The 25,113-nt window shown below is 39.5% G+C and overlaps 1 protein-coding gene across 4 annotated transcripts in view; it reads right to left on the reverse strand.

The window, feature by feature from the left end:
• SLIT2 (slit guidance ligand 2) overlaps positions 1 to 25,113 on the reverse strand; it is a 318,505-nt gene that overhangs the window by 50,330 nt on the left and 243,062 nt on the right. For all 4 annotated transcript variants that reach the window (XM_037140744.2, XM_053672435.1, XM_037140742.2 and 1 more), the window contains 8 exons: positions 22,433 to 22,576; positions 20,722 to 20,888; positions 19,936 to 20,068; positions 16,687 to 16,755; positions 13,098 to 13,169; positions 12,510 to 12,581; positions 11,009 to 11,080; positions 8,246 to 8,409 (listed from right to left, as the gene is read on the reverse strand). In XM_037140744.2, coding sequence (XP_036996639.1) covers positions 8,246 to 8,409; positions 11,009 to 11,080; positions 12,510 to 12,581; positions 13,098 to 13,169; positions 16,687 to 16,755; positions 19,936 to 20,068; positions 20,722 to 20,888; positions 22,433 to 22,576 — 893 coding nt within the window. The remainder of the gene's footprint in view (positions 1 to 8,245; positions 8,410 to 11,008; positions 11,081 to 12,509; positions 12,582 to 13,097; positions 13,170 to 16,686; positions 16,756 to 19,935; positions 20,069 to 20,721; positions 20,889 to 22,432; positions 22,577 to 25,113) is intronic.

Below are 25,113 nucleotides of genomic sequence, written 5' to 3' on the forward strand. Positions count from 1 at the left end.
CAGCTTCTATGGTCGAGTCCCACGGGGCTGAGTGCACCTCAAACTCAGCCAGCTCTCATGGACATGCATGGCAACCATCCCAGAGAACGCTGTGTCAGTGTGTGTATGCATGTGTCCGTGTGTGCATGCACGTAGGGCCAGGGGCGGGTGAATTTTATGAGTAAGTAGACACAGGAGACACAGAACATCACCACTTTTGTGCACAGGGAAATAAACCACGAACAGGATTTGTTATATCCTCCTTGATATCCTTTTGGTTCAGTCTGTCGGCACATTAGCAAAGGTATGCGGTAGGGGAAATTTCTTTATTTTCCTCTCCTAGAAGGATTTTCCATCGAAATGATCTCTCCCTGTAATTCCACTTTTTGGAAGATGTATTTTAAAAAACGAAGATTTATAGTAGGTTTGGATTAAATGCCAATTCCACTGCAGACATTTTCCTTTGCTCCCATCTATTTAATCTGTAAAAGGCTATGGGTGTAGCAATTGTTCCATCCTCCAAAAAAATCCCGTGCCACCCACACTGCTTTCTGCACTGTTGGTGAGAGCTCACTGGACGGTCTTCGGGCAGCTGTCAGATGAGGACACTCTGTCAAGGTGTCATCTTTATGTATAAAATACAAATATTTTAATTTTGGTTCTGCTTTTGCCAGTCTCTCTGAAATACTTTATCTTCATTGAAACAGCAACAATCCTTCCAGCTGCATGTTTGATCGCACATCTTCTCTGGCAAAGTTACCAAGTCAATTGTGCAGCATGCCCCCACGCCTTACGGTGACCGCTGGACCCTTCTGAGGGACCTCCACCCCAGCAGCTGTGTGACTTCTGCTCATATAAACTCCTTTTCATTTCTCTGCAGATCGGAGTTTATGCCTGTGAGATTTTAGGCTATTGATGAAAACTCATGTGAGGAAGAAAGGGTGGCCATGAAAACTGCATAGCTCAGCATCCCAGCCCCCCGGGGAAATGCCAGCCCATTCATGTTTAATGGTTTTGAGGTAAAATCTTAAACAGGATAGTTCTGTGTACGATACAGTCTTTCTGCTAATGAAAACACTGAAATATAGAGATTTCTCTTGCTTTTTCACCACTTTAAATAGATGGCAGTTCTGGGGATGACCGTGCTAATAAGAAGGTGTAGTGTTTGTACTTAGTGACCCCCAGTCATTAAGGGAGGCCTTGCCAATGTCCCCTTTAGTTTTTCTTGGTAATCAAAAAAACTAATGCAGTCTCTGTATCAAATTACAGCTGAAAAATTCCTGGGATTAACGCTGAAGTGATCCTCATAGAAATTCAAACGCTCACCCCTCCCAACTTATTGATCAATTAAGGACAATTATTTAGCCATTAAAAATATTGCAGTAATAAATGGTGACAGTGAGGTTCAAGCTGCAAGTTAAATTATTGTAATAGTCCACAATAAATGGCTTTGTATTTGCTGAAGTTATCACACTTAGAATCAGCAATAGAAAAGAAAATATCTAACTGGTAATGGATCCTCTAGCTAGAAAAAAAAATCTAATTTTGAACAAAGGAGTAAGCTAAAGCAGCTAAGAATGTACACTAGCAAAACAGCACGTCAGCAAATGCAAGGACTGGACACATCCGCCTGGCCACTGTCCAAGACCTTGACAAAAGTTGTCTTTTTATCTATTTCTGTGCTTTCAACCTTGTAAGACTGGTTTGAACAGAGGAGTTCAGGGTTGACAGTTTCTAAGTTTATTCTATGGAATGTGACAGTTTTCAAAAATTATGTTGGATTATTTAAATGAGAGGCTAGAGATTGTTTAGAAAAAAAAATCCCTGGATTCATGGACACATTTTGAACAATTTAATAGAAGATGCAGGTAACAAAATTGGCAGGCTGAAACAGTGCCTGTCCAATTTAACAAACAGTCAAGATTTATTTAATAAATATGCACTGAACCGTATCTGATTAATAAGCACTATCTAATTTCTCTTCTTTGGTTTCCAATATAGCTAAACCTGCTCAATTATTTTCTAGCTGGACATTCTTATTTGAATACAAAGGGAAATCACTGTTCTCTTGAAAACATTCAGTGTAGCAAATGGAATCAAAATAATCAGGTTTACTGTGTACACAGGCCTCTTCTGACAATTTCTTAAACCCATGAATCCTTTTGGTGCTATCGAGATTGGGGAATATAGCAAAATATTGAGTTCAAACTCCTTCAGGTTGGTAAACTTGATTACAATGCTTATCATCCTATTTGCCTCTCCTTTTGAAAAATCCTTCTTTGAAAATCAGTGCTTCGATGATAATTTTTTATTCCTTGTACTTAAGTTTAAGAAAGGGCTAATTCAAAATATTTTTGCAAGTAACATAAATTCCAAATAGCAGCATCTTCTGATATGTCCAAACACCTTAATTCCCTTTCCTGATTTATTTTGATTGTAAATCCATCTAACTAAACCTCCTTCTTATAATGTGATTTATACACCTACACGGTTTACCTAAATCTTTTATTTTTTTATTTTTTATATTCTAATCCATTTGGAACTACAGTTGACCCTTGAACAACTCAGAGGTTAGGGGCACTGAACCCAAAGCAGTTGAAAATCTGCAGGTAATTTTGATTCTCCCCAAACTTAAAATTGCCTCTTCATAACTGTGGGGGATTGGTTCCAGGACCTGCAGTGAATGCCAAAATGTGCAGACATTGAAGTCCCCCTATAAAGTGGGCAGGTCACCGCACACAGTCTGCCCTCGGCAACCTCTGACTCCCAGCTGCAGACAGAAAAGAGTATGAGGTATTTATTGGAAAAGATTCATACATAGGTAGACCCACAGTTCAAACTCATGTTGTTCCAGGGCCAACTCTCCCTTGTGTCTGGGTGCCTCCTCTCATTCATCTTCCCACCCAGAATTTGCTCCTCTTCTAAGACTATCTTCTACCTTCTGTTAGTCTTCCACTTATAATTCATTTTCCTCCCAGGACATGTGCTCCGAGATCGTCTCCTGTGAAGTTTGTATTCAAAAGGAATGACATCTTGAATCCGTTTCTATAATAAGGAGATGGTATCAGAGTGAAAAGGAGATGCTAAAAAACTAAAAATGAAACGGGGAAGAGTTCACACAGCTCTCTAGAAGCAAGCCAACACTTGCCGAATTGTGCAAACTTGACTAGTCCCCAGTGAAAAGATGTCCAGGGACAGGAATTAGAAAAGTCTTTTAGCATAATGCATGATAACGGAGGACCATCAACTCAAATTAGTAACCTAGATTTGTCACTTAGGTGTGTGGCATTAGGAGAATAATGGTAGCCATCTCAAGGGCTTGTTTTAAGCATTAAATGAGATGCTAGGTTCAAACGAACCTAGCATTCAAAATGAATGCTTGAGCACAGAAAACAGTGAGAGCTAGCACAGAGCCACAGAAAGTTCTGACAATCTTCCTAGACTTCCAAAGAAGGGAGGGTAATGGGAAAAAACATGTGTGGTTTACCAAAAAGGAGAAACACTTTTTCTCCTCTGTTCTACCTCTGCCTGCTTGCCCAAATTTAACACAGAAATAGGCCAATTAGAGCTTGTCATTTAGCCTTCTGTCCATGCCAGGAGCTACTCAAATTTGGGAAAACTGGAGGGGCCATTATTATCACGACCATCGGAGAATGGAAGTGGGCGCAGAGAGAGAATCACCCATCGGGTAACAACACACAGTTAATGATTTTGTATTTTTAAGACTGCAACTTTGACTTGTAAATCTGGTCTGGACCACCACCAGAAATAACACTACAGCAGTGAAAAGCAGAGGGTCTCTCTTCTTCTTGCATTTGGTTTAATTAAGAAACTTTAGCTGGGTTTGATACACCTTTGCTGATCTTCAGTCTTTCTTCCTTCCCCAGGTAAACTGGTTCTAAGACTTGTTAAAGTATTTCCAAAACATCAGCCCTCCTGAGATATGGGCGGCAGAGGAGAAAAGCAATCTAGCTCCGGGGATACACATTTGCACTAATGTCACTTAAGTAAAAGAAGCCCGTGTAGCCTAAATAGACTGAAGTTTTAGTCTTGATTTAAGAGAGCCTTCTAGCATCAGCTATCTGGATCGGAGGTGTGTTTAACTTAATAATTCAAAGGGAAAATGAGAAGAAAGTTTGGTTAACAATTTGTCTCTGTCAGTTACTTTAATCTTTAATGGAAGAACTGCTGGACCTCAAATCCATTAAAGCTTGTAGGCAGACTTGCTTACTTGACTCAAATCACTAGCTACGCACCTGACACCAGTATCGCCACCCACTGAGAATTGTATCTCACTTTGATTTATGACTAAAAGCTGCCTACAAATTCCTAACTATATCCCAGAGCCTGCCTTCATTCTGGCATCCCTTCGATACATGAGTCAAATAACAAAATCCTCTAGCATTGACCTTGTAAGGAGTCTGAAGTTTGTCAAAGACAACTCAGAAAAATCGTAGGGGATGTTTGAGGTTGGGCATAATTAACTAGGAGGTTTTCACTTAAAACCAAAGATTCTATATCCAACTTGCACTTACATTATTGCATTTATTAAGCATGGATATCAATAACATATTTTAACATCCATCACTGTCATTCAATTACCAAATATTTATTGAGGGACTATTTTTTGCAAGGCACGAGACTAAATTTTGGGGGTTCAAAGCCAAGTGAAATGCTTGAGTTTCTAGGAAAATATTAGAGGTTAGCAGTAAGACATACTTGTATCAACTATAGGACATAATGGTAAGAGGATGTGGGTAATATGAGTGTATGTTTTAAGTATCTACAAGCCATCCAGGGGGAGGAATTTACTAAGTGACTGAGAGTATGAATCTAAAGTTCACAAGAGAAGTCATGGCTAGATATCTGAAGCCATGAGGTTGAAGTCAACTAATTTACTAAGGCTAAGGAGAGAAGCCCATGCATGTCAGTATTAGAGAATGGGTAAGAAGTGTCAGCCTAGGGATGAAGAAAGGCCAAGTGAACGTGCCAGGAGGAGCAGTGGCTGCCATTGTACAGGGTGAAGAGACAGCCAGTACAGATAACTAAAAGATGCCACTGAAACCATCAAGATGGGAGTTGCTGACATCTAAGCTTCGCTGCTGGGGTGAAGACGGTCATGGAACAATAGGGGGTTAAAACCCTATAAATCTGCAGTAAAATCCTATACATGGTTTCCCCGGATGAAAAAGGTCCTCAAAGGGAAACATTTTGCTGATATAAATAAAACAAAGATCTGCAAAAGCACTAAAAGGGAACAAAATTGACAAGTTCAAAAATTGTTTTGTCCAGTTGAAAAAAAAATCTGATAGGTATATTGCATCAAATGTACTTTGAAGAGGACTGAAGTTTAAATGTACAAGAATAAATACAAAAATTTTGATGAAAAAATTTCAGGATTTTTTTGGTCACCCCTCGTACATGTTTGAATTCTGAGAACACTGAATAAGCTAGTGGGGACCAGGATGCTCTAAGAATAGAACATAAGTGTGTAGCTTTTTCAAACTGTTACCATCATTTCAAAAAACATCTCCAAGAAACTTCAAACTCTAAGAACTACAGCTAATCACTAGCATTTAAAAAAAATAGAGTACATGCATCCGTGAGCACAGGAAGGGTGTCACAAAACTAGTCTGAGGGTTCTCAACTTTCCCCACACAAACTTTCTAAAACTCTTCTGCCCAATAACATTTCTGAGAATAAGTGTGCGTGGCAGTTTCTCCTTCCCAATGACAATCACCCCCACGTTACAAAGCATTGCGGTCCTCTCTGCCCAGAGACTCACCATGGGCCACCGGCCCAAGGACATTGCTACAGTCACAAAGAACAAGGTAAAATACTGGTTACTTGCAAAGGCTCATGCAATCCATGCACGTAATCCCAGAGAGGTATTATCAATAAAAGTCTACTTTCAATGTTCAATAACAATGTTAAAATGTGGGTGAATAATTATATCATCCCAGTCAAGGACTCAAGTATTAGTGGGAATAATTTAGTTAAAAGAAAAATTTAAAAACTCACAGATTCTTGGTGGTAGGAAATTAAAAAAATTAATTTTTACAAATGGTTTTGTAACAAAGAATGGTACAATACTCCGAGGTACTGGAAATAGCGATTCAAGGAGAAAACAGAAGTTCAAGGAAAAAAAGAAGGATCTTGTTTTTGTCTTTTAAAATTAGCTGTTATATTTAGGTTCCACCAAATACACTGAAAAGAATAATGGAAGAGCTTTGTTCTAAAATGTCAAACTTTGCAATGCACTGCAAATGACACATTTTGCAATCATTTATAGCTATGGAAAAAAGCATTAGATGCCAAGTTAAAAATATTTGGAGGGAATATAGTTTTTGAAAATTCCTTCTTTAATCAATAAATCATGGACAGTCCATCATCATTTTTTGCTGGTCTTTTGAAGTGTTATAATAATAAAATCAGCAGTTAACCTATATTGGTTCTTCCTGTGTATATGGTAACATGTTTTACAGTTATCACATAAAATATATCTTTCCAAATTTTATTGAAGAATAAATGGCTCTGGCTGGTGTGGCTCAGTGGATTGAGTGCCAGACTGCAAACCAGAGGGTCATCAGTTCGATTCCCAGTCAGCGCACATGCCCGGGTTGTGGGCAAGGTCCCCAGTAGGAGGTGCTTGAGAGGCAACTGCACATTGATGTTTCTCTCCCTCTCTTTCTCCCTCCTTTCCCCTCTCTAAAAATAAATAAATCAAATCTTGAAAAAAGATATCCTAAAAAATAATAAATGGCAAATATCCTGGTATTTATTTAATGTGTGCAATGTAATGATTAAATACATATATGAAGTGGAATTAAGACAATTAATGCATCTGTCACCTTGCCTAGTTAACATTTTTCTGTGTGGTGACAATGCTTAAGATCTATTCAGCAACTTTCAAGTATACAATATTGTATCATTAACTGCTGGCACCGTACAGAACATTTCATCCTCACAACTGAAAGTTTGAACACTTTGACCTCCAGCTGCCCAGCTTCCCTTTCCCCCAGCCCCTGGCAACCACCATTCTATCCTCAGTTCATATAAATTTGGCTTTTTACAACGATTCCATCTAATCCTAAACTCGTTTGGGTGTGTACTATCATTGTCTCTGCCCACGTATGAGGAAATGGAGGAGCAGTGCAGCTAAACTAGGAAAGCTCCGTAACTACTGAACAGAGAACCCGGTCCCCAGTCCCGGACCGATCAGGCTGGGCTGCAGCACTCGTGCTGTGACCCACTGCACAGTGTCACCCACTCAGACACGCCTTCCTGCCTGGGTATGTGAACGCAGGGGGCTTCTCTTCTCAGCCAGGTTTGCGAGCCTGGCAAGGCCAGAGCCCAGCAAAAACTTCTGCATGCTCCCTGATACCTAGGATTTAGTTTTACACATGAGACATGTTGAATAAACACTGGCTGATTATACATGTGGAAGTTTCAAGAATTTCCTCCATTTAGTAACTATGGGTGGCCCTCTTGGATATCTACAAGAATAATAACCTCTTCCATTTTTGGTAAAAATCTAAATCCATACTTTTGACTAGTAAACATGGAAAAAATATACAAAAACAAATTCAACAGTGGCTACTTCTAGGTATTGGGATTAATGGTTCATTTTCGTTTTTATAGAAATAAAATGTTCCTTTTGTTTACATTTTTTCTTTAGATTTTTCTATGCTGGGCATATATTATTCTTATAATAAAGGCAAAAATGTCTTACTAAGATGCTATTTCGAATTCACAAATACATAAAACAAGGGGGAGGGAGGGGACACAGAGAAGGAAGAAAACCCACATTGTCCCAGGAAGAGGGCAGCACGAGGGGCCAGTGGGGAGGTCCAGCCTGACACTCGGGTGGGCTCATCTCCTTACCTGGTGTCAGGAGGACACAGGGCCCTGGCATCCCTGGGAGCCGGGCACATGTTCAGACAAAGCAAAAGCAAAATATTTTACTTGTTAGAGGCTATGAAAGAAATTTCCAGAAGCTGTGTACTCTTCATTTCTTCACAGATTTTAAAGAAAACTTAGTAATTTCCAGTGAACTATTTCTGCAATGTATTTGAAAAGTGTAATCCTTGACTGGGGCACTGCAGGTAGCCTCTCTGTCTCGTCCAAGCATGGGTGGAAAGAGTAACTCGTTACCGGGACTTTGCAGCTATACCTTTAAAATCTAGGGGCGGAAGGTATTCTTTTTCTTTCGAAACTCATAAGGCAGATGCTTATTTACAGAAATACAAATGATTAAAAACCATACCTTGACACGTAAATTTTTTGGAGGGAGTTGTGAGTAACAGTTTATCGGCCATTTCCCCGGGACCAGCACAGCGAGCAATGCCAGGTTCTTTGTATTCTGACTTGACCCAGTCGGATAACCACTGCATGTTGCAGTCACAGTACAAGGGGTTGGCTCCGATTGCTCTGGAAAACAGAAGTGTACACATACACACACAGTGTGGGCATATTATTTTCTAAGGGAACATAAAGGGATGCTTAGTAGAAAATCTCTATGGGTTTGTGGACAAAACCAATTTAGAAGAAAATGGTGGCATCCGGATTACCCATCTTCCTGAATTGTGTGCAATGGAGATTTAGTGAGTTGTCACCAGTGTCTAGTCACCTGAAATTTAGACAGTCCCCTGGTATTTGCAGAGACAGGTTTGTACGGGGTGCAGATCAACACATCCTTCATTTGACATATATTGAATGAGAACCCAATTACTAACTAGGTTGTGGGGACCCAAATATAAAAATGACATTAACTCCAAAGATCTCCTTCTGCAACATACGCTCATAAGTGCCATAAAGTGTCATTTAGAAGTGCTCCAGTAGAAATATTTATGCACAAGATGCCTCTGAACAGAGGATAAGTCCTCTTGTGGCAGGGCAGGGAGTGGTGGTTAAATATGACTAGGCTTGTAGATGGCCAAGTAGGTGGGAAATATTGGAAAGGGTGTTTTGGGGTAAAAATCTAATAAGTACAAAGGCACAAAGATAAGAATAAACGTGAAATAATAAAGATGCATAAAGCTAGCCCACCAGAGCTGATTCAGACTTTAGTTGGATGCATGTTGCTTCAGGAAGTGATTCATTTAGAGCTTTGGTCCCTCCTCACGTCAATTGCAAGAAAAGTAATCACCACGATACTAGCACGAACTGCATCCCCCCAAAGGCAGTAACTGTGCTAGGCCACTAATTTACATGAATTTCCTCACTTGGTCCAAAGTAGCTTCCCTCTTACTGTTAATATCCCATTTAAAGACGAAGAAACTGAGGCCAAACAAGTTAACCAATGGGTTTGTAAAACTGCCAAGTTTGGGCACAAGAGAAATATAAAGTGCCATTTAAAACCTGACTAACTCTGATGGATAATTAACTTCCAATTAGTCATATTTTAGGTCTACGGTCTAAGCAATATTAATTTTACTCTTTTATTAGAAAACCATCAAAATATGCTTATAAAGCCATAATAGTTTATATTGTAATTTTAGCCCGACTGTAGCCAAAAATTGGACTACATGTTATACTCAAATACGTGTCATATTCAAACCCTTCTTCTAGATTAAAAATGAGCAAATGATGTTTTTGAGTCATTTGAACTCATGTTTAATGGCCTTTTCTAAGTCCTAGGTCAGGGAATGCAGAAGGAAAAATGACTAGAGCAGAGCCCTTCACAGTCTAGGGAGTGAAAGACAAAAGCACAGATTAAACACACGACTGACTAGAACACATCATGACAGAGAAGATTCAAACTGCCCTCCCTAGTGTGGGGTGGTCATACCGAGGAACATTCTGCTCCTTTCAAGCCACACCTTTCCACCGCCCCAAGGCAAACATATGGCCACTTCCCGCCCTAAGGTGCCCCATCTGCTGAGCAGCGCTACAGTCTTATACCCTGAAGTGCTAGTTTTCATCAACTTTGTGTCTCAGGCAACTGATATCCCTGTAGTTTTTCAAAAGAGTGGCCCTGACCATGACTTTGAGGTAGCTGTTGGGGCTCAAATATGAAAACAATGAGGGTTTTGCCTCCCAGGACCTAAGGTTCATGGAAGGAGGCCCGAAACAGTCAGAGCTACAAAGACCTACACATAGGGCGAATTCACATGCAGCAGCGCGATTGACAACCAACTCCTATCCTATGTCCACCCCCTTCCTCAATTTCTACGCATCTTCTTTTCTTGGGATTTGGTGGGTTTTGGAGAGAAGGGCAATGCCAAGAGTGAACAGGGCAGGAAACCTTTTCTGGGGACTGGGAACCAGCTGACATTGATACTTAAAGTAAAGCAGAGAACTGCTCCCGGTAGATGCCAAGTCAACCTGATATAAGAACACTTTGAATTCCAGGACTATTCCCCTGACTTGCTTCCAGGTTTGCCAACGTCTTAACATACAACTAAAAATAACAGAATAATGGAATTTGACCCAGGTGAGTTTTGGGACCCCCTTTTATCCTATATTCAATTGTACTTCCAAGAAATATGGCGATACAAAGGAAAAAAATTCACTCAACATGAGGATTTGGCTATTTCCCTCTACCACACTATAAAGTCTTGAGTTGTGTCTAATTAATTTTCTCACTGTGCCATACTCAGTGTTGAATATTTGCTAAATAAATGAATCCTCTTTCAGCAAATCAGGATAGGCTTCATGAAAGAGGTTGGGGTATAAATTAGAAAAGCTGGATTTCAAGAAATTGAATCAAGGAAGAGCCAATATTCAGAGAACATCAAGAGAAAAGGCATCAGCTAGGAAGTTAGGAAAGCCATGTTTGCAAAAAGAAATACTTTTTTTGTAAGCTAAGAGAACTCAACTAATGGGGAGTAAGGGCAAAATTAATAAATTAAGGCTATCTTATGGAGTATACCACATGTATATTGAAAATCTTTACATTTTTGTTAAAGGTGAAACTAATCACATGTGAAGATGTGACCATAAAAAGTGAACCACAGTACCTGGGCTCCCAACTCACTGGTCAGGGGCAGTTTCACACCTAAACCCACAAGGGGAACTAGGTACTCACAGGTGTGATAATGCAGAAAGGTCATTGAAAGCACCTTCAGGCACAACAGAAATGTCATTTCCATGTAAAGAACTGAAAGCAAGAAAAGCAAAATTAAATTTCCTAGAATTCAGAGAGTTCATAAAACCCCCATGCATGTACGCACTTCAGTTTATAATAAGCATTTTAACTCAGTGCAGACAAAATGGTCTAATCAACAAATAGTCGTGGTACGACTGGATATCTATTTTGGAGAGCAAAAAGTTAGTTCCTACCTCACATCATATGCACAGATTAAATTCTAGATTGAAGAGTTAAGTGTAAAAATAAAACTAAAGTGCACTAAATGAAATGGAGTAAATGAAAGTACTCCATAAACTCAGAAATCATAATGAAAAGGGTTGACAAATTTTTGACTACATAAAATACATTCATAATATGAAAGATTATATGTCAGGGACAGAATAGAAAATATTTGCACCATATATACAATACGAGGAGTAATTCCTCTGTGAAAAGACCTGTAAATTTATAGCCGAATGCTAGATAGATAAAAATATGCACATTAATAAGAAAAGGAAAAAGTACCCAATAAACCTGGGAAATGATATCATCAGGCCCATAGATTCATCAGCATCAATGTTCAATAAAAAAATAAAATATACTCAAATGTTCTAGTGATTGGAATTGCAAATTAAAGTAGAAATGAAAAATAAAGTTCCATTTATCACACGACAAAAATAAAAAGATTGATAATATTCAATATTTGCAAGAGTGCTTTAAACCAGGAACTCTATTCAACAGTTGGTGGAAAAAATAAATTTGTAAAGTGACAAAATCTTGCAAGCAGGACAACATGACAGTGATTTTTGGTACTTTTTCCCAGTGGACTTGACAGTAACTGCCGACCCCAAATCACTGCTGTAATCCCAGCACATTCGCACCAGAGTGAACCTGTGGGATGTTCTTTAGAGTGCCATAGAGAGTAAGGAAAAGTTGGACGTAAAACATCTGAGAGTGAAGATGTGGCAGAACAAGTTATATCTATGTTTTTAAAATGTATATAGCCAGAGGCATACCTCTGTCACCATATCAAACCAAATGTGTACACAGGAAGACCAGAAAAGAACGTCAAATTGTGTAACAGTAAGTTCTTGGGGAGGGTGCTGGGATTGAGAATCATATTTATTTCACATAATTTAAAATTTATATATTATGAAGTCAGTAAAGAAACCAAAGTTCCTACATTTAAAAAAATTAGTTGGCTCTATGCAAAATTTACATATAAGTATTACATATTATCAGATAAACAGCTAGAGCAAAAACAAGTATTACAGGAGAGAAAATTATATTGTCCAAATCAAAGCAGTTGTATAATAATACAATGAGATATGATTCTCCAAGTTTGTAGTAAATCCCAATGCATATATCTGAAACACCCACGAATCAACAAAGCAGTTAAATCATTAAATAGACTCAACCCCTGAGAAAAGAGTTATTTTGCTGAACATAAGATACTTACAGTAATCGAAGAGACTTCAATCCATCGAAGGTTCGAGGGGGAATACATCTCAGACGGTTGTAGCTGAGAATCCTGAAAGCACACATAAGCCAACTTATCTTACCCAGGCATCCTCAAATGGCCAAATATCATTTTTAAAATAAAGCAGTTAATGAAAGGCTTATTTTAGCATCTTATAAATTGAGAATAATGACACATCCTATTTTTTAAAAATATTTGTGTTGTGTCCCTAATACAGCCTATTTTTTTCCTAACCACAGTCCCAAGGACTTCCTCCTGCGGCTGGGTGCTGATGCCTGGACTACGCCCACCTGGAAGTCACTCTCTCCAGATGCTTGCTTACACATCTCTCCTAACCCCACTGCAAGTCTACAGTATTCTTTCTGTGTTTTACAGGACCCAACATTTTTTTTGCAACGCCCCGCATTTTTTGGCTTACTGAGGAATTATTTGCCTCTCCCAAAAAGCATTACATCCCATGAGGGCAGAGGCACTATCTGTCTTGTTTATCAGGAATATCCAACATCTAGGAAATGCAATGTGTCCAGTGAATTAACAAGAAACTTGGTACCACGTTGTCACACTCACAAGGTGAGGAGCTGGGTCATGTTGCTGAAGCTCTGGTTAGAAAGGGTGCTTATCCGGTTGTTACTTAAGTCTCTAAAAGAGAAACAGAGATGGAGTCTATTGTTACCACAGAAACTGAAATATGAGTGATTCCTAAAAAGAAAAGCTCTTTTGTTTCACAGTCATGGCAGCACTGTTAGCACTCCACTTCTATCTGGACATGACAGAATACTGGGTCACCCTCTGGAGTAGACGGTGATGTTATTCATGCCCTGGTCTGTTGAAATTAGAAGGGACCAAACACCTCGCTCTGGCCAGGCAAGTGTGGGCACTGGAGCCAGGTTCCCTTCAGCACAGATTTAGAGGGAGCTCACTTCTCCACATCCCTTCTCTTCTCCTGTAAGGCTCGGTGACCTTGTTCTCCAGACCCTGTGACACTTGTCCAGTTCCAGGGCAGAGATGTGTGGAGGCCGGGTAGCCAATACAATGGGCACATTTTAGAGGTGAGAAAGAAACCTTTGTTCTGGAAAGTTCCACCAGGTGTACAGGCTTTATCTTTATTGGAGCATATCCTCTCTAATACACAGTCAGACTTGATAGCTGAAAGCATCCCTCATTTAATTACCTTCACAATGCCATCATTAAAAACAATGCCACAATTAAAAGCTTTGCCCTTAGCAAAGTCACTACCACATAGCAGGTCCTCAGTAAATATCTGTTTAATGCACCATAAGTAAATGAGAGACATTAAGTTTTTACAAATGCTAAATGGCTATTTATAAGTGAATTTTGTACTATGACTTATAATTTACATATAGTAAACTTATTTTATTATTATTATATATGCAATATATGTAACATAATATAACAATATATACAAATGTAATATATAGTGCAATGTAATAATATATGACGTACAAATTTTGTGTTTTGCTTTAGAAAAATTAGCCAAAATTTTTTTTGGCTTTTTCTTAATTTCTTTGTTTTTTCTTAATTTTTTCTAAATTTTTCTGTAAGATAGTTCTAGTAGTGCTTAGTTGTCTTTAACTTCATTCAAAACAATTTTGTCAGATTGTATTGTGACATATCAACATGCATTCTAAAAATACTTATTGGAATTGGTGAATTTTTGTGTTGCCATTTTAACATTGAAGATGGAAGAAAATAAGTAACATTTTCAGCATAGAAGGTCTGTCCAGAAAAAGTCCAGCCACTGTTAATATAATGAGGACGGTTTGCAAGACATTGATGTAACGTGGCAGCCAAGGAGGATGGAGTGGAGTGGGTACACATGAACAATAATGACTTCACTGTACTAGTCAGTGGGGATAGTAGTGGCCGTTGAGTGAGCATGTATGTGTACTGTGTGGCCATCAGTTTCAAAATCACTGAGTGAGTAGACCAGTGAATCTTCATAAGATTTAAGATTAAGCTTGAATGTTCCTCTGTGGAAACTATTCAAATGACTCAAAAGAGCGTGGCTATGGGCAACTGCTGATTGGCAGCTTCACCGTGACAACATGTCTGCTCATGAATTTTACATCTTGTGCAGAGTTTTTTGGTGAAACATCCATCAAATCAACCAAGTGACTCAGCTCCCTATAGCCCAGATATGGCACCCTACAACTTCTGGATTTTCCCAAAACTAAAATCACCTTTGAAAGGGAAGAGATTTCAGACTGTTGATGGAACTCAGGAAAATATAACAGGGCAGCTGATGGAGACTGGGAGAACTGTGTGAGGTCCCAAGGTGCCTACTTGGAAGGGGACTGAGGTGTCATTGTCCTCTATATAATGTTTCTTGTATCTTCTTTAATAAATGTCTCTATTTTTCATAAGACATGTCTGGATACCTTCTAGACAGACTTCCTATTATGCTGTATTATTTCAAGAAAGGTAAAAATACAACTGAAACAGAAAAAGATTTGTGCAGTATATGGAGTAGGTGCCGTGAATGATCGAATGTGTCAAAAGTGGTTTGCGAAGTTTTGAAGTTTTATGCTGCAGGTTTCTGGCTGGACAATACTCCATGGTCAATTCGACCAGCTGAAGTTGATAGCGATGCAGTCGAGAGAGTAATTAAAGACAATCAATGTTATACCATGAGGGAAATAGCCGACATGCTCAAATCAATAAAGTTATTGGTGAAAATGTGTCTTTTATTTTATGGAAAAAACAATACAGACATTTTGGCCAACCCAATACATTTCCTGAATTGCTAACGTGCTATACCTAAAATTTAAATGTAAATTACTATACCTCTATCAGCAAAATTACTTGCCTGCAGCTGTATAATGATTCCTGGGTTAAACTATTTGTGGATCTGCAAATTCTCATTTTTCATCTTCAAATTGGTTTTAAATAATCACATGCTGTCCCATAAATGACCCAATTCTGCTTAAGTGACCCTTTAGAAATTACAGCAATTTAATGGTTTATTTAACTGAACGAAATGTATATAATCACTTCTTGCTGCTATTAAATAAATACTAAAGTCAGAACATGACACCTTATTCTTGTTTTTTCTTAATTTCATAATTTTTTAAAATAGGCCTGCATACTTTTTCCAAAGTGTTTTCCCATATTTTTAAGGAACATTAAAAATTATTAACATCATTCAATTAACCTCCCACCTCTCTATGTTAACATTTACATTAAGAAATGTAACATTTTCTGCTACCTTGGTTTTTAGAATTCACTAATTAGGAATAAACCTCCTTATTACAGAAATACTACAAATCTGCCTCCTAAATCAGTCATATTTACTCTAAAATCAGATAGACTTAACCTAAAGATTAAGTATATCCCTTTATATTCACTATTGTTGCAAATATTTTGTTTTGTGAAATTTTATCAATTCCTATCAAGGCTACTATAAGTGTAACAGTATAGAGGATAAAATTATATATATTTTAAAACTAGTTTGCCCTTAACTAGATTGAAATATTTGTATGTTTTAAATGTAATCTTCTACTTAAAACTTTAAAAAATATTATTTATGTACATTAACAAAAAAGATGTTATTTTAGGGGATCAAGCCAAACAAAAAATTCAGAACTTTGAAATTTATATTCAGAATGGCAACATCTTTGTCAAATTTTCTTAAATATGGTATAATATGGGCTACAAACATGAATTTGAACCCTGGAAGCCCATAACTTAATCCATAATTTATTATATAAGAGAATTAAACCTAGTAAGCTGGGTTTATATTTTCAGTAAGACTACTACCATCTACCAACTTTTGCTTAAAGTCAAGAATAAAAATACTGTTTTCTATTTTTTCTTTCCTTGGTTTGTCATAAAATAGCCCATGATCATTATGAATAGAAGTATCCTCTTTGCTGCATTTTTCCAGTTCTTTGAAACACAGACTTAATCATATTTGTAATTTGAAGAGGAAGACCTTTTCCTAGGAGTGCCTTTGCCTGACTGACACATAATGAAGAAGCAACCAGTAACCAGAACCACACAGTGAGCGAGGAGGGAGCGGCTCCCTGTGAATGATTTATATTATCTGAAAGGTTCACTACATCTCTGCCCCTCGCTCTCCCTGTTTTTGTGAAACGGAATAGCGTTTCATGAAAGAAACACAGCATACATTACTTACATGAGCGTTAAATGTTTGTAGTTAGAGAGTTCCTTAGGAATCAGTGTAAACTGGTTCCCATCCAGATACCTGCAAATGAGGAAATAATATTATCTTTTTTTTAAAGTAACAGTAGTGTACTTTAAAAGAATTGAGCACTGTTTCACTCTCAATGGAGGCAAGGAAGCACATGGCAATTTTGACTTTAATACAGCATGTTCCTAGCTGAGATTGCTATTTCAGAGAAGAGGGGAAAATGCACTTTGTCCAAACCCATAGAATTCTGCTGTGGACCACTATACTAAATTCTAAAACCAAGGAGAGACTGGGGAGTCCAGTGCTTTGTAGCCTATCTAAGAAGGCTGGCATATGTCCAACCATCTTCTCGTCATCAAGAAGGTTCATTCAGATAACCACAGTTTTAGTCAAACTGCAGTTGACTTGTGTTGATGGGGAGTTAATACCATGACAGGCATTCGCTGCTGGCGGAACCTCACTGTTGAGGTCAAGACTACTCTTCGCTGCCTCAATATGTATCAACACACTTCGGGAACTGCAACGGGTGGTGTAAAGGAGACACTTGGGAATTCAAACACAATTAGATGTCAGTTAACAATACCTCAAAAATAGCTTTTGCCACTGTATATCTACCTGATGATATTAATTTTAGGAGGTTTCTTAGGACATCACATTTATCAAGTGCACAATTACAGCCTATATATGTGGAAGTAATAATAAAAAAACTACACATAAGTAAAATTTCCCATTCTGATTGGAACCAGCAGACTAATCAGAAAACAGATCGGCTCTGGGATAACTGGAAAGACATGAAAGTAAAGGAATGTTTAAAGTTATATCTACAATGTTACCCCCTGCCACACACACAAGAATAAATTCCATCTCCTCCCGAGGCTGTTCTTCCCCAGAACATAGACAGTGGAGGGTGCAAATGTCTTTCATTCACTTTGGGCACCTAGTGAAGATGTGCCCCAGTCCATTTTGGCACGCTGGGCCCGTGACCCCTCTTGCCCCTGTGTTGTGGTCAATGTCAAGACCCAGGGCTGAGGTTAGTACTTTTGCTGGATAGAGCAGTAGCAGAGAAACTACCTAAGATAACAATCTGTTTCAACTATTTCAAAATGAAAACAGTTATATAACAGTCACATATGACCACAATACCCAGTAAATATTTGATTAAGACCCTGCACATTATGCTTCCTCACGCCTACTCAAATTTTCTGACTTTGTATTTCATCTCTTCCCTCATTTCTTTCCCGGAGTTAAATTCTTCTTGTAGCCACTAGACGGCAGCCTAACCCCACACACCTCAACACTCTCCCTTCATTCCAGAAAATGTCTTGAGAGAAAGCAAAAAAGATTCAGAGAGTGTGCTGTGGGTGTTTACACATGAAGCAATCTAAGAGGAAAATCACAGGAAAATGATTAAAACCAATAGACATCTTTTGTTTTAAAATTTCTACTGATGATATTTTGCTAAACGCTTTAATGATTTAATATAATTAGCCCGTGGAATTTTTCTAATGCATGCATACAAATTCCTGTACAGAGCAATCCTGCTGACTGGATACAGCTCTAAGAATAAACTCTCTGGGAGGTAAACTTCTCTAGAAGTCACAAGAGATGAGCTGATTCCCTCCGCACACCTGTTTTCTTTAGCAAAGATTACATTGTAAAACTTGGTGGAGAAAAGACCGAGGACTTGACTGTGTGATGGAAGAAACACATCGATGGCATAGACAGACTGTAAATTGAGCAAGCTCTCAAATGTAGTTTCATACGGAAATTAAAGAAGGTTGAAATAAATATATATATATATTTCTAAATTATTTACTGGGAGCCTGGTAAAATGACTAAGGGAGGGGCCAGTTAATACAAGAAAAGCATCGCAGCAAAGACAGTTGGAATTCTCCACCGAGAGCCCTATTCTAGGCTTGGGGCTCCCAGAATCAGGGCTTTGTATACAGAGTACTCTATGGGCACCTAGTTCCTCAACTCTGGGTGGAGGGTAATCATCTGAAATAAACACGCATTAAAGTAAGGATTAAGTATTTAATTACATACATGCACACACACAAAGCTGTGCTTACAGTTAGTTAACAACTGTGACTGGCAGGAAGAGAGAGAAACCAATCATTTTATAACTATTCAAATCTAACAAGGACTTTTTGGGTACATACGCTAAGATCACACGGTTTTTATCTGAATGTTCAATTCAGAACCAAATTAGGATTCACAGAGCTGCCCACGATTTGGAAACAAGTTTTTTTTAAAACTGAAGTGGTGTCTTCTTAAACCTCATTATGTTCCATGTTGCCAAAAGTCCATCAAAGCTGCTCATTTGGAGTGCTTGCATACAGCTGCATTAATTACAGGTACACATTTGCATGAGTTAGAGTTGCACTTAAATCATTTTTGACACATAGTTCCTTACAGACAAAAATCAATGAGGCAAAATGACTCAGTTGCAAGTCAAGCATTTGGACATTGCCCATTCGTATACACACAAAGGAATGGAGTAGAGTATGCATGCATTATTATCTAAGCAGCTTATTCTGATGTATTCCATTCCCCAACAGAGCACAAGGCAGCTGAGGTGTGGGTAGTGCTTAGCTCCTAGACATGTGTGTGCTGACCACGTAACTTACGGTCAAATCAGTCAGGAAAATGTCAGGAGGTCATTGGCTCCAAACCCTTTACAAACTAAAGGGCTCCAATCCAAATCCAAAGGGCAGTTTTTCTTTTTAAAGGTAAAAAATTATGCCAGCTTTTTGCACTCCCCAGACATTAATGTATCCCATATGGTGAGATATTCTCCTAAGGGATGCGGAGGTGAAGAATAATTAACCATATGGAATATCTCAGACACTAAAGATAAACTAAATATACAGCGTCCCCCAAGGCGCATTGATGAAACATCTTATAAGACAATAAGAAAAGGGCTATAGGAACATGTAAGCATGGGAGCATCCTTATTTTTCACCATCCTCTCTTGGCATGTCACAGTGCACCCTAGCATGATAAAGGCACTGAAAATCCTGCAGGGAAGAATGGAGAACAAGCCCAACCAGCATCTCCCAGGGGTTTCTGGACCAGCTTTCCTATTATTTGTTTAAGGTTTTAGGTGATGCTAATTGAAGGCCCAGAGAATGTCATTTGCAAACAGGACTCTGAAACCTTTTGTTTGGTGCCCATTTCCCTTGGAGTGTGACGTATTCATTATTCAGAAAGAAGAAAGACATGCTTACTTACAGTTCAGTGACATCTCTCGGAATTCCTTTGGGTAAGACCTTCAAGCCCTTGTTGCTACATCGGACCACTGTGTCCAAGCAGGTGCACTCTGTGGGGCAGCGGGAGAGTGGGGAGCAGCTGTTGTCATCATTTCCTAAATTGTGGAAAGATACACAGGAAAACCCAGATTTGCGGCATTGACAACATGAGAAGCAATTCCATGCTTTGACATGAACACAACAAGCACCAATCTTGAGCCATATGACCACTGATATATAGGGCTTTAGGGATTTATGGATTGATGCCATACATTTACGATAGCACCAGAACAGTCACCATGATGCCCAGTGACCCAAGATTTGGCTAGGTGTTCCTTTTATTTTTATTGAATTAATTGGAGGGGTGACATTGGTTAATAAAACCATACAGGTTTCAAGTGTATGACTCCATAACACATCGTCTGCATGCTGCATCACGCACCAACCACTCAAAGTCAAGTCCTTTCCACCCCATTTATCTCCCATTTTTCCCTTTTCCACCTCTCCCCACCCCAGGCCCCTTTCCATCTGGATATTACCACAGTGTTATCTGTGTCTATATGCCACACACACACTCACACACACACACATACACACACACGACAGCTGTCAGTCTATCTCTGTATCTATGCTCTGCTTCTATTTTGTTTGTTAAATTATTTTGTTGATTAGATTCCACATATAAGTGAGATCATATGGCATCTGTCTTTCTGACTGGCTTGTTCCACTCAGCGTAATAATTTCCAGGCCCATTCAGAGGCCTTCTTACCGTCATCGCAAGTGAAGTCTTGAATGGCCACGTCCTGGATGGGGATTTCTTTGAGGAAGTATGGTTTCTGACATCGAGGGTTGCCCGTGACGATTCTTTTCTTCCTGAGCCATTCCCCCAGCCAGGCCAGGTAGCAGTTACAGTTAAAAGGGTTGGCCAGGAGGTTCCTAAGCGCCACATGCAAACAATGCAGAGTGGAGTTCAGGGTTTCACTTTCTCATTTCTCAAAACCCCAGGCCACCACCGGGCCACACTATTTCTGTCGGGAATGGTTTCTTCTCAGTTTTCCTATTCCTCTCCAGTCCCAGATTCGTACTCAATCACAACATACGAGATGCATTTCTTTTTGCTAAAATATTTATGTGTGAAATGTACAAAATAACGACACTTCCCTACAAGAATTCTTCAAATAATTTCATGCAAAAAATAAAAAGTAAAGGCAGCAAGTTAGGGCTTATGCAGGGGGTCCTGAGAGACACCTCATTTAGAGACAATTTAAACTTGTCTGGAATCTGAGTCACTGTCAGGCCTCCGTATCCTGATAACACAATAACTTAATATATAGATGAAGGCTGATTACCTTATATTATTGAGTTTAAGCTGACAACAGCTATTTCGTTAATTTGTCACTGCAAGATTTCCATCTCTTATTTGCTCTAGAGAATAGGTTTCCCATCTGAACTGACAGCTGAGTTGATTAAATGCCAGTTATAAAAATGAATTGACTTCTACAAATCTCCAGACTTTCGGCACCTCACCACTTCAGCACAAACCTATCGACAATTCTGTTATTTGCAAACATGCCATATTTAATATGCACAAATTAGTCACCCTGTGTGATATGTCACATTTCATGTGGGAAGAGGATTTAGTGCTTTGCCGGCGGATGGATGCTTTCCTCAAATTATTCCTTCAGTGACTTGCACTATGTTGAACATGGTTTTTTTTTTAATTCCTAACTACCTTTCCAGTTAGATTAGTATGCCACGATTAGCAGGATATCAAATCAGTTATAAGATTTATCATTTTTAAACCCTGCTTTTTAGGTACTGATTATACTTAAATACATTGTTTGAAGAGGGTTTGGTTTTTTTTGACATGTTCTGAGTTCTGTGTCTTCACCTACAAATAGTCTTTATTCTCAAAGTGTCTACATAAAATATGCTCTGGACAGGCTCAACCCAGTTCTCCAGTATCTCCCCAGTATCCTAGTAAATCCCATCCCATCCCCCAGGGAGCAGCTGTTCTTGTTCCGGTCATCCTGAGGCAGCCCCTCCCTGCGATGACCCTTCTGAGCATCACGTGGTGGCAACAACCCGATCCACTCTGTCTCTGTTCTGCTTACGCTGAAGGGACTCCACAGCAAGGACACTGGGGACAATCCATAACACTTTTTTCACTGACAGCACATTCCAGTTGCACGACGATTAAAATGTATCAATTACTAAGCCGCAGGACCTTATTATAAAAAAGAACTGACTAAAAAAATACTATGATCTTTGTTTAACTTTAATATAAGATAGTAGGTAATCATTTTTGGAAACGTTAAAGTAATTTAACATGAACAGATTTGTCTTCTAAAAAATACCTAAGTCCTTGATCACATTTTTATGAAATGCCTAATAATGCATTAAAATGCTATTGATGAAAGTAATAAATGTGATACAGTGGCTCAAGTAATACACAAATGGAGACTGATTTTCATACTCACAGAGTCGATAAAGAATGGAGGGTGTCGAAGGCCCCTGGTGCAACTGTAGTAATTTGATTATCATATAAAGAAAGCAGACGCACAGAACTCAGTCCTATGAAGCTGTCATTCCCTACACAGCTTATTCGATTACTTCTCAACATCCTGAGGGGAAAAAAGAGAACATTGTTATGGAGATAAAGCATCAGGCAATCCATTGTGCCTATCTGCGGACCCAAATAATTCCTCTCTGCAAATTTGTAGCATTCATTACTGTTTTCTGAGTGTTTTTAGACAGGAGGAAACACTGTGGCTATGTACTGAGAACTTTCTGCAAAAGTAAAATGCTTTGAGTTGCCAGTGATTGCTCTCAGTTACAAAAAGCCAGGAGAGCCTAGCCCGTGGATTTCCAACCCCATCAGATGAGGGCAGAATGCTTCCCTTTGATGTTCTCATTTTGTTTGCATGATTACATAATGCCCTAGTTCACCTACAGCTTTCTAAGCCCTTGCAGTCCTGCGATTAGTGTATTCACTGCAGTGTTGCATGTGAGGGTGAACGGAAGGGAGGCAGAAAAGAATCAATAACCCCAGCAGATGAACAACGAAGGGCATCTCAGGGACTTACACGCCAAGTCAATGTCAGCATCTGCTATGGGAGTCAAAGTTGACCTCCCACAGAGCCTGCGCAAATTATTTTATTTATGAAAATCGTTTCACTGTTTTAAGTTCAGAATGTAAAAAGAAAGCCATAGTTAAAGATCTCAGTTGACAACAGGGAGGCTAAAATGGGGCTTCTCTTTAAAAAAATTCTGACTATCTTTTTTTTTTTCTTTTTTCTTTTGTCATCATTGCCATTCATACAATTAACAGTAGTCATTTTGGCAACACTGCCGTAGTTTCGGTTCAGTTCTTGATGCTTGTCTAAACTCTTTATTTGTAGGGCTTAGAAAAAGTAACAAAAGGTTCTAGAAATCTCAGTCAAAATAAATAGCTGCCATAAATCTCACTCAGATTTGTTAAAATTTTAATTTCTTTTCCTGAATTTTGCTAAACGTGAGTTGATCACCCTATTCGAAGATTGCAGGATGTAAGAGAGAAGCACAATACATCAACCACAAAGTGTTCCTTTAAACCTCTAGGCTGCCCTCTAGTAAATAAGAAATATCAACCTCTGCCTCCTGCTAGGTCACAGATGAGAAGAAAGGGTGGTGTCACCTGAGACATCATTTTATGCCGTGGGACAAACGTGCAACAAAAAAGGACTCCTCTCAGAAGTAGCCTTTGCCTTACATAATCAAAAGCACTTGGTCTTAATTTTGTTGGAGTCACAGATCCCTGGAGAAGTTAGAGAAAGCAAAGCTTTCTGTCACCACAAAAACCTGGAAGCCTACATATGGACCCCATGTCACCTGCGATCTGGGATGAAGTTTAGGGACACCTGGGGTGTCCTGTCAAGATCTTCAGAGCTCCAAGCCGGACGTTCCCATGCAGAGGACTACATATGTCTGGATAAAGCTACTTCAGGCCTTTGACTACCCGAGCTTGGCTCTAAATGCTCTCCTTATCCTTGTTCCCATAACAGGGGGATTAAGCAGAGAGCCAGCTGGGTGTCTGCCTCAGGTACCAAAACATAAGAGGCACAGAAACATTGCTAGAGATATAATAAAGGGGAAAAATGAATTTAGAGAACCCATCTCAGGCAGAGTCCCATGAATGAAACTAGTCAGAAGAAATACTTGGTTAAACCCTGTGGGATGGCGCTGGAAAAGGAGCTGCGTCCCGCTAAATTTCACACGTGGAAGCCCTAACCTCCGATGAGACTGCATTGGAGACTGGGCATTTAGGGAAGTAATCAAGGTGCAAGGAAGGCTTACAGGTGGGGCCCTAATGTGACAGGAATGGTGTCCTTATAAGAAGAGAAAGGGACACCAGAGTTCTTTCTCCCCACACATGGAGGTAAGTTCAGTAAAGATGGCATGAAAAGATGGCAAGCTAAAGCCCAAGAAAAGAGCCCTCAGCAGAAACCAACCCTCTCAGCACCTTGATCTTGGACTGACAGGCTCCAGAACTGTGAGAAGACACATCCCTGCTAAGTCATCCTGTCCGTGGTTTCCCCTTATGGCAGCCCAAGGCAGACGAATGCAGTTGAAGTTACAGGTTCCCCACTAGCTGCCCCTCCCACTGCCCAGTCAAGGAGAAACTTCCAGTAACAAGTAGTCCCTCCACTGTTGCCTAAGCAGGAAGGATTCTGCTTGTCTCAGTTACTTTTGCTGAGTTACCTGAGAGAGCTTGGGGGTGGGGAGCGAGGGTGGGAGTAGATGCAGCCAGTCACCTGCAGTGTAACTTCTCTGCCTTCCTTCTACACACTCATGATCTCCTCTACAAAAGTCTGAAGGAATATTTGCATACCACGTTGAAGTGGCTCCAAATTGCACACGAGAAGGGTCCTCCTGGACCAGTTCCAGGCCACTCCTCTGGGAACACATGTGTATTTTCCCGGGCAGAGGTTTTACAGCGGGATTTAATTTTGGGGTGCTAGTCACGCCCCCACCCTGCCTGGAGGAATGCTCATTCCCTGATAAAGGGCAGGCCAGGGACTCCCCGGCTTTCGGTCCCCTGGCTGAGGCTGAGGGAGAGGATGAGGGTTTCGGGGACAGTGGACAGTGGGGCAGGGCTCTCTCCAATGCAGTTGCTGAGGGC

Source organism: Artibeus jamaicensis, unplaced genomic scaffold, assembly GCF_021234435.1.
Source record: "Artibeus jamaicensis isolate MK-2021 breed Jamaican fruit bat unplaced genomic scaffold, CSHL_Jam_final contig_76, whole genome shotgun sequence".
Lineage (NCBI taxonomy): Eukaryota > Metazoa > Chordata > Mammalia > Chiroptera > Phyllostomidae > Artibeus > Artibeus jamaicensis.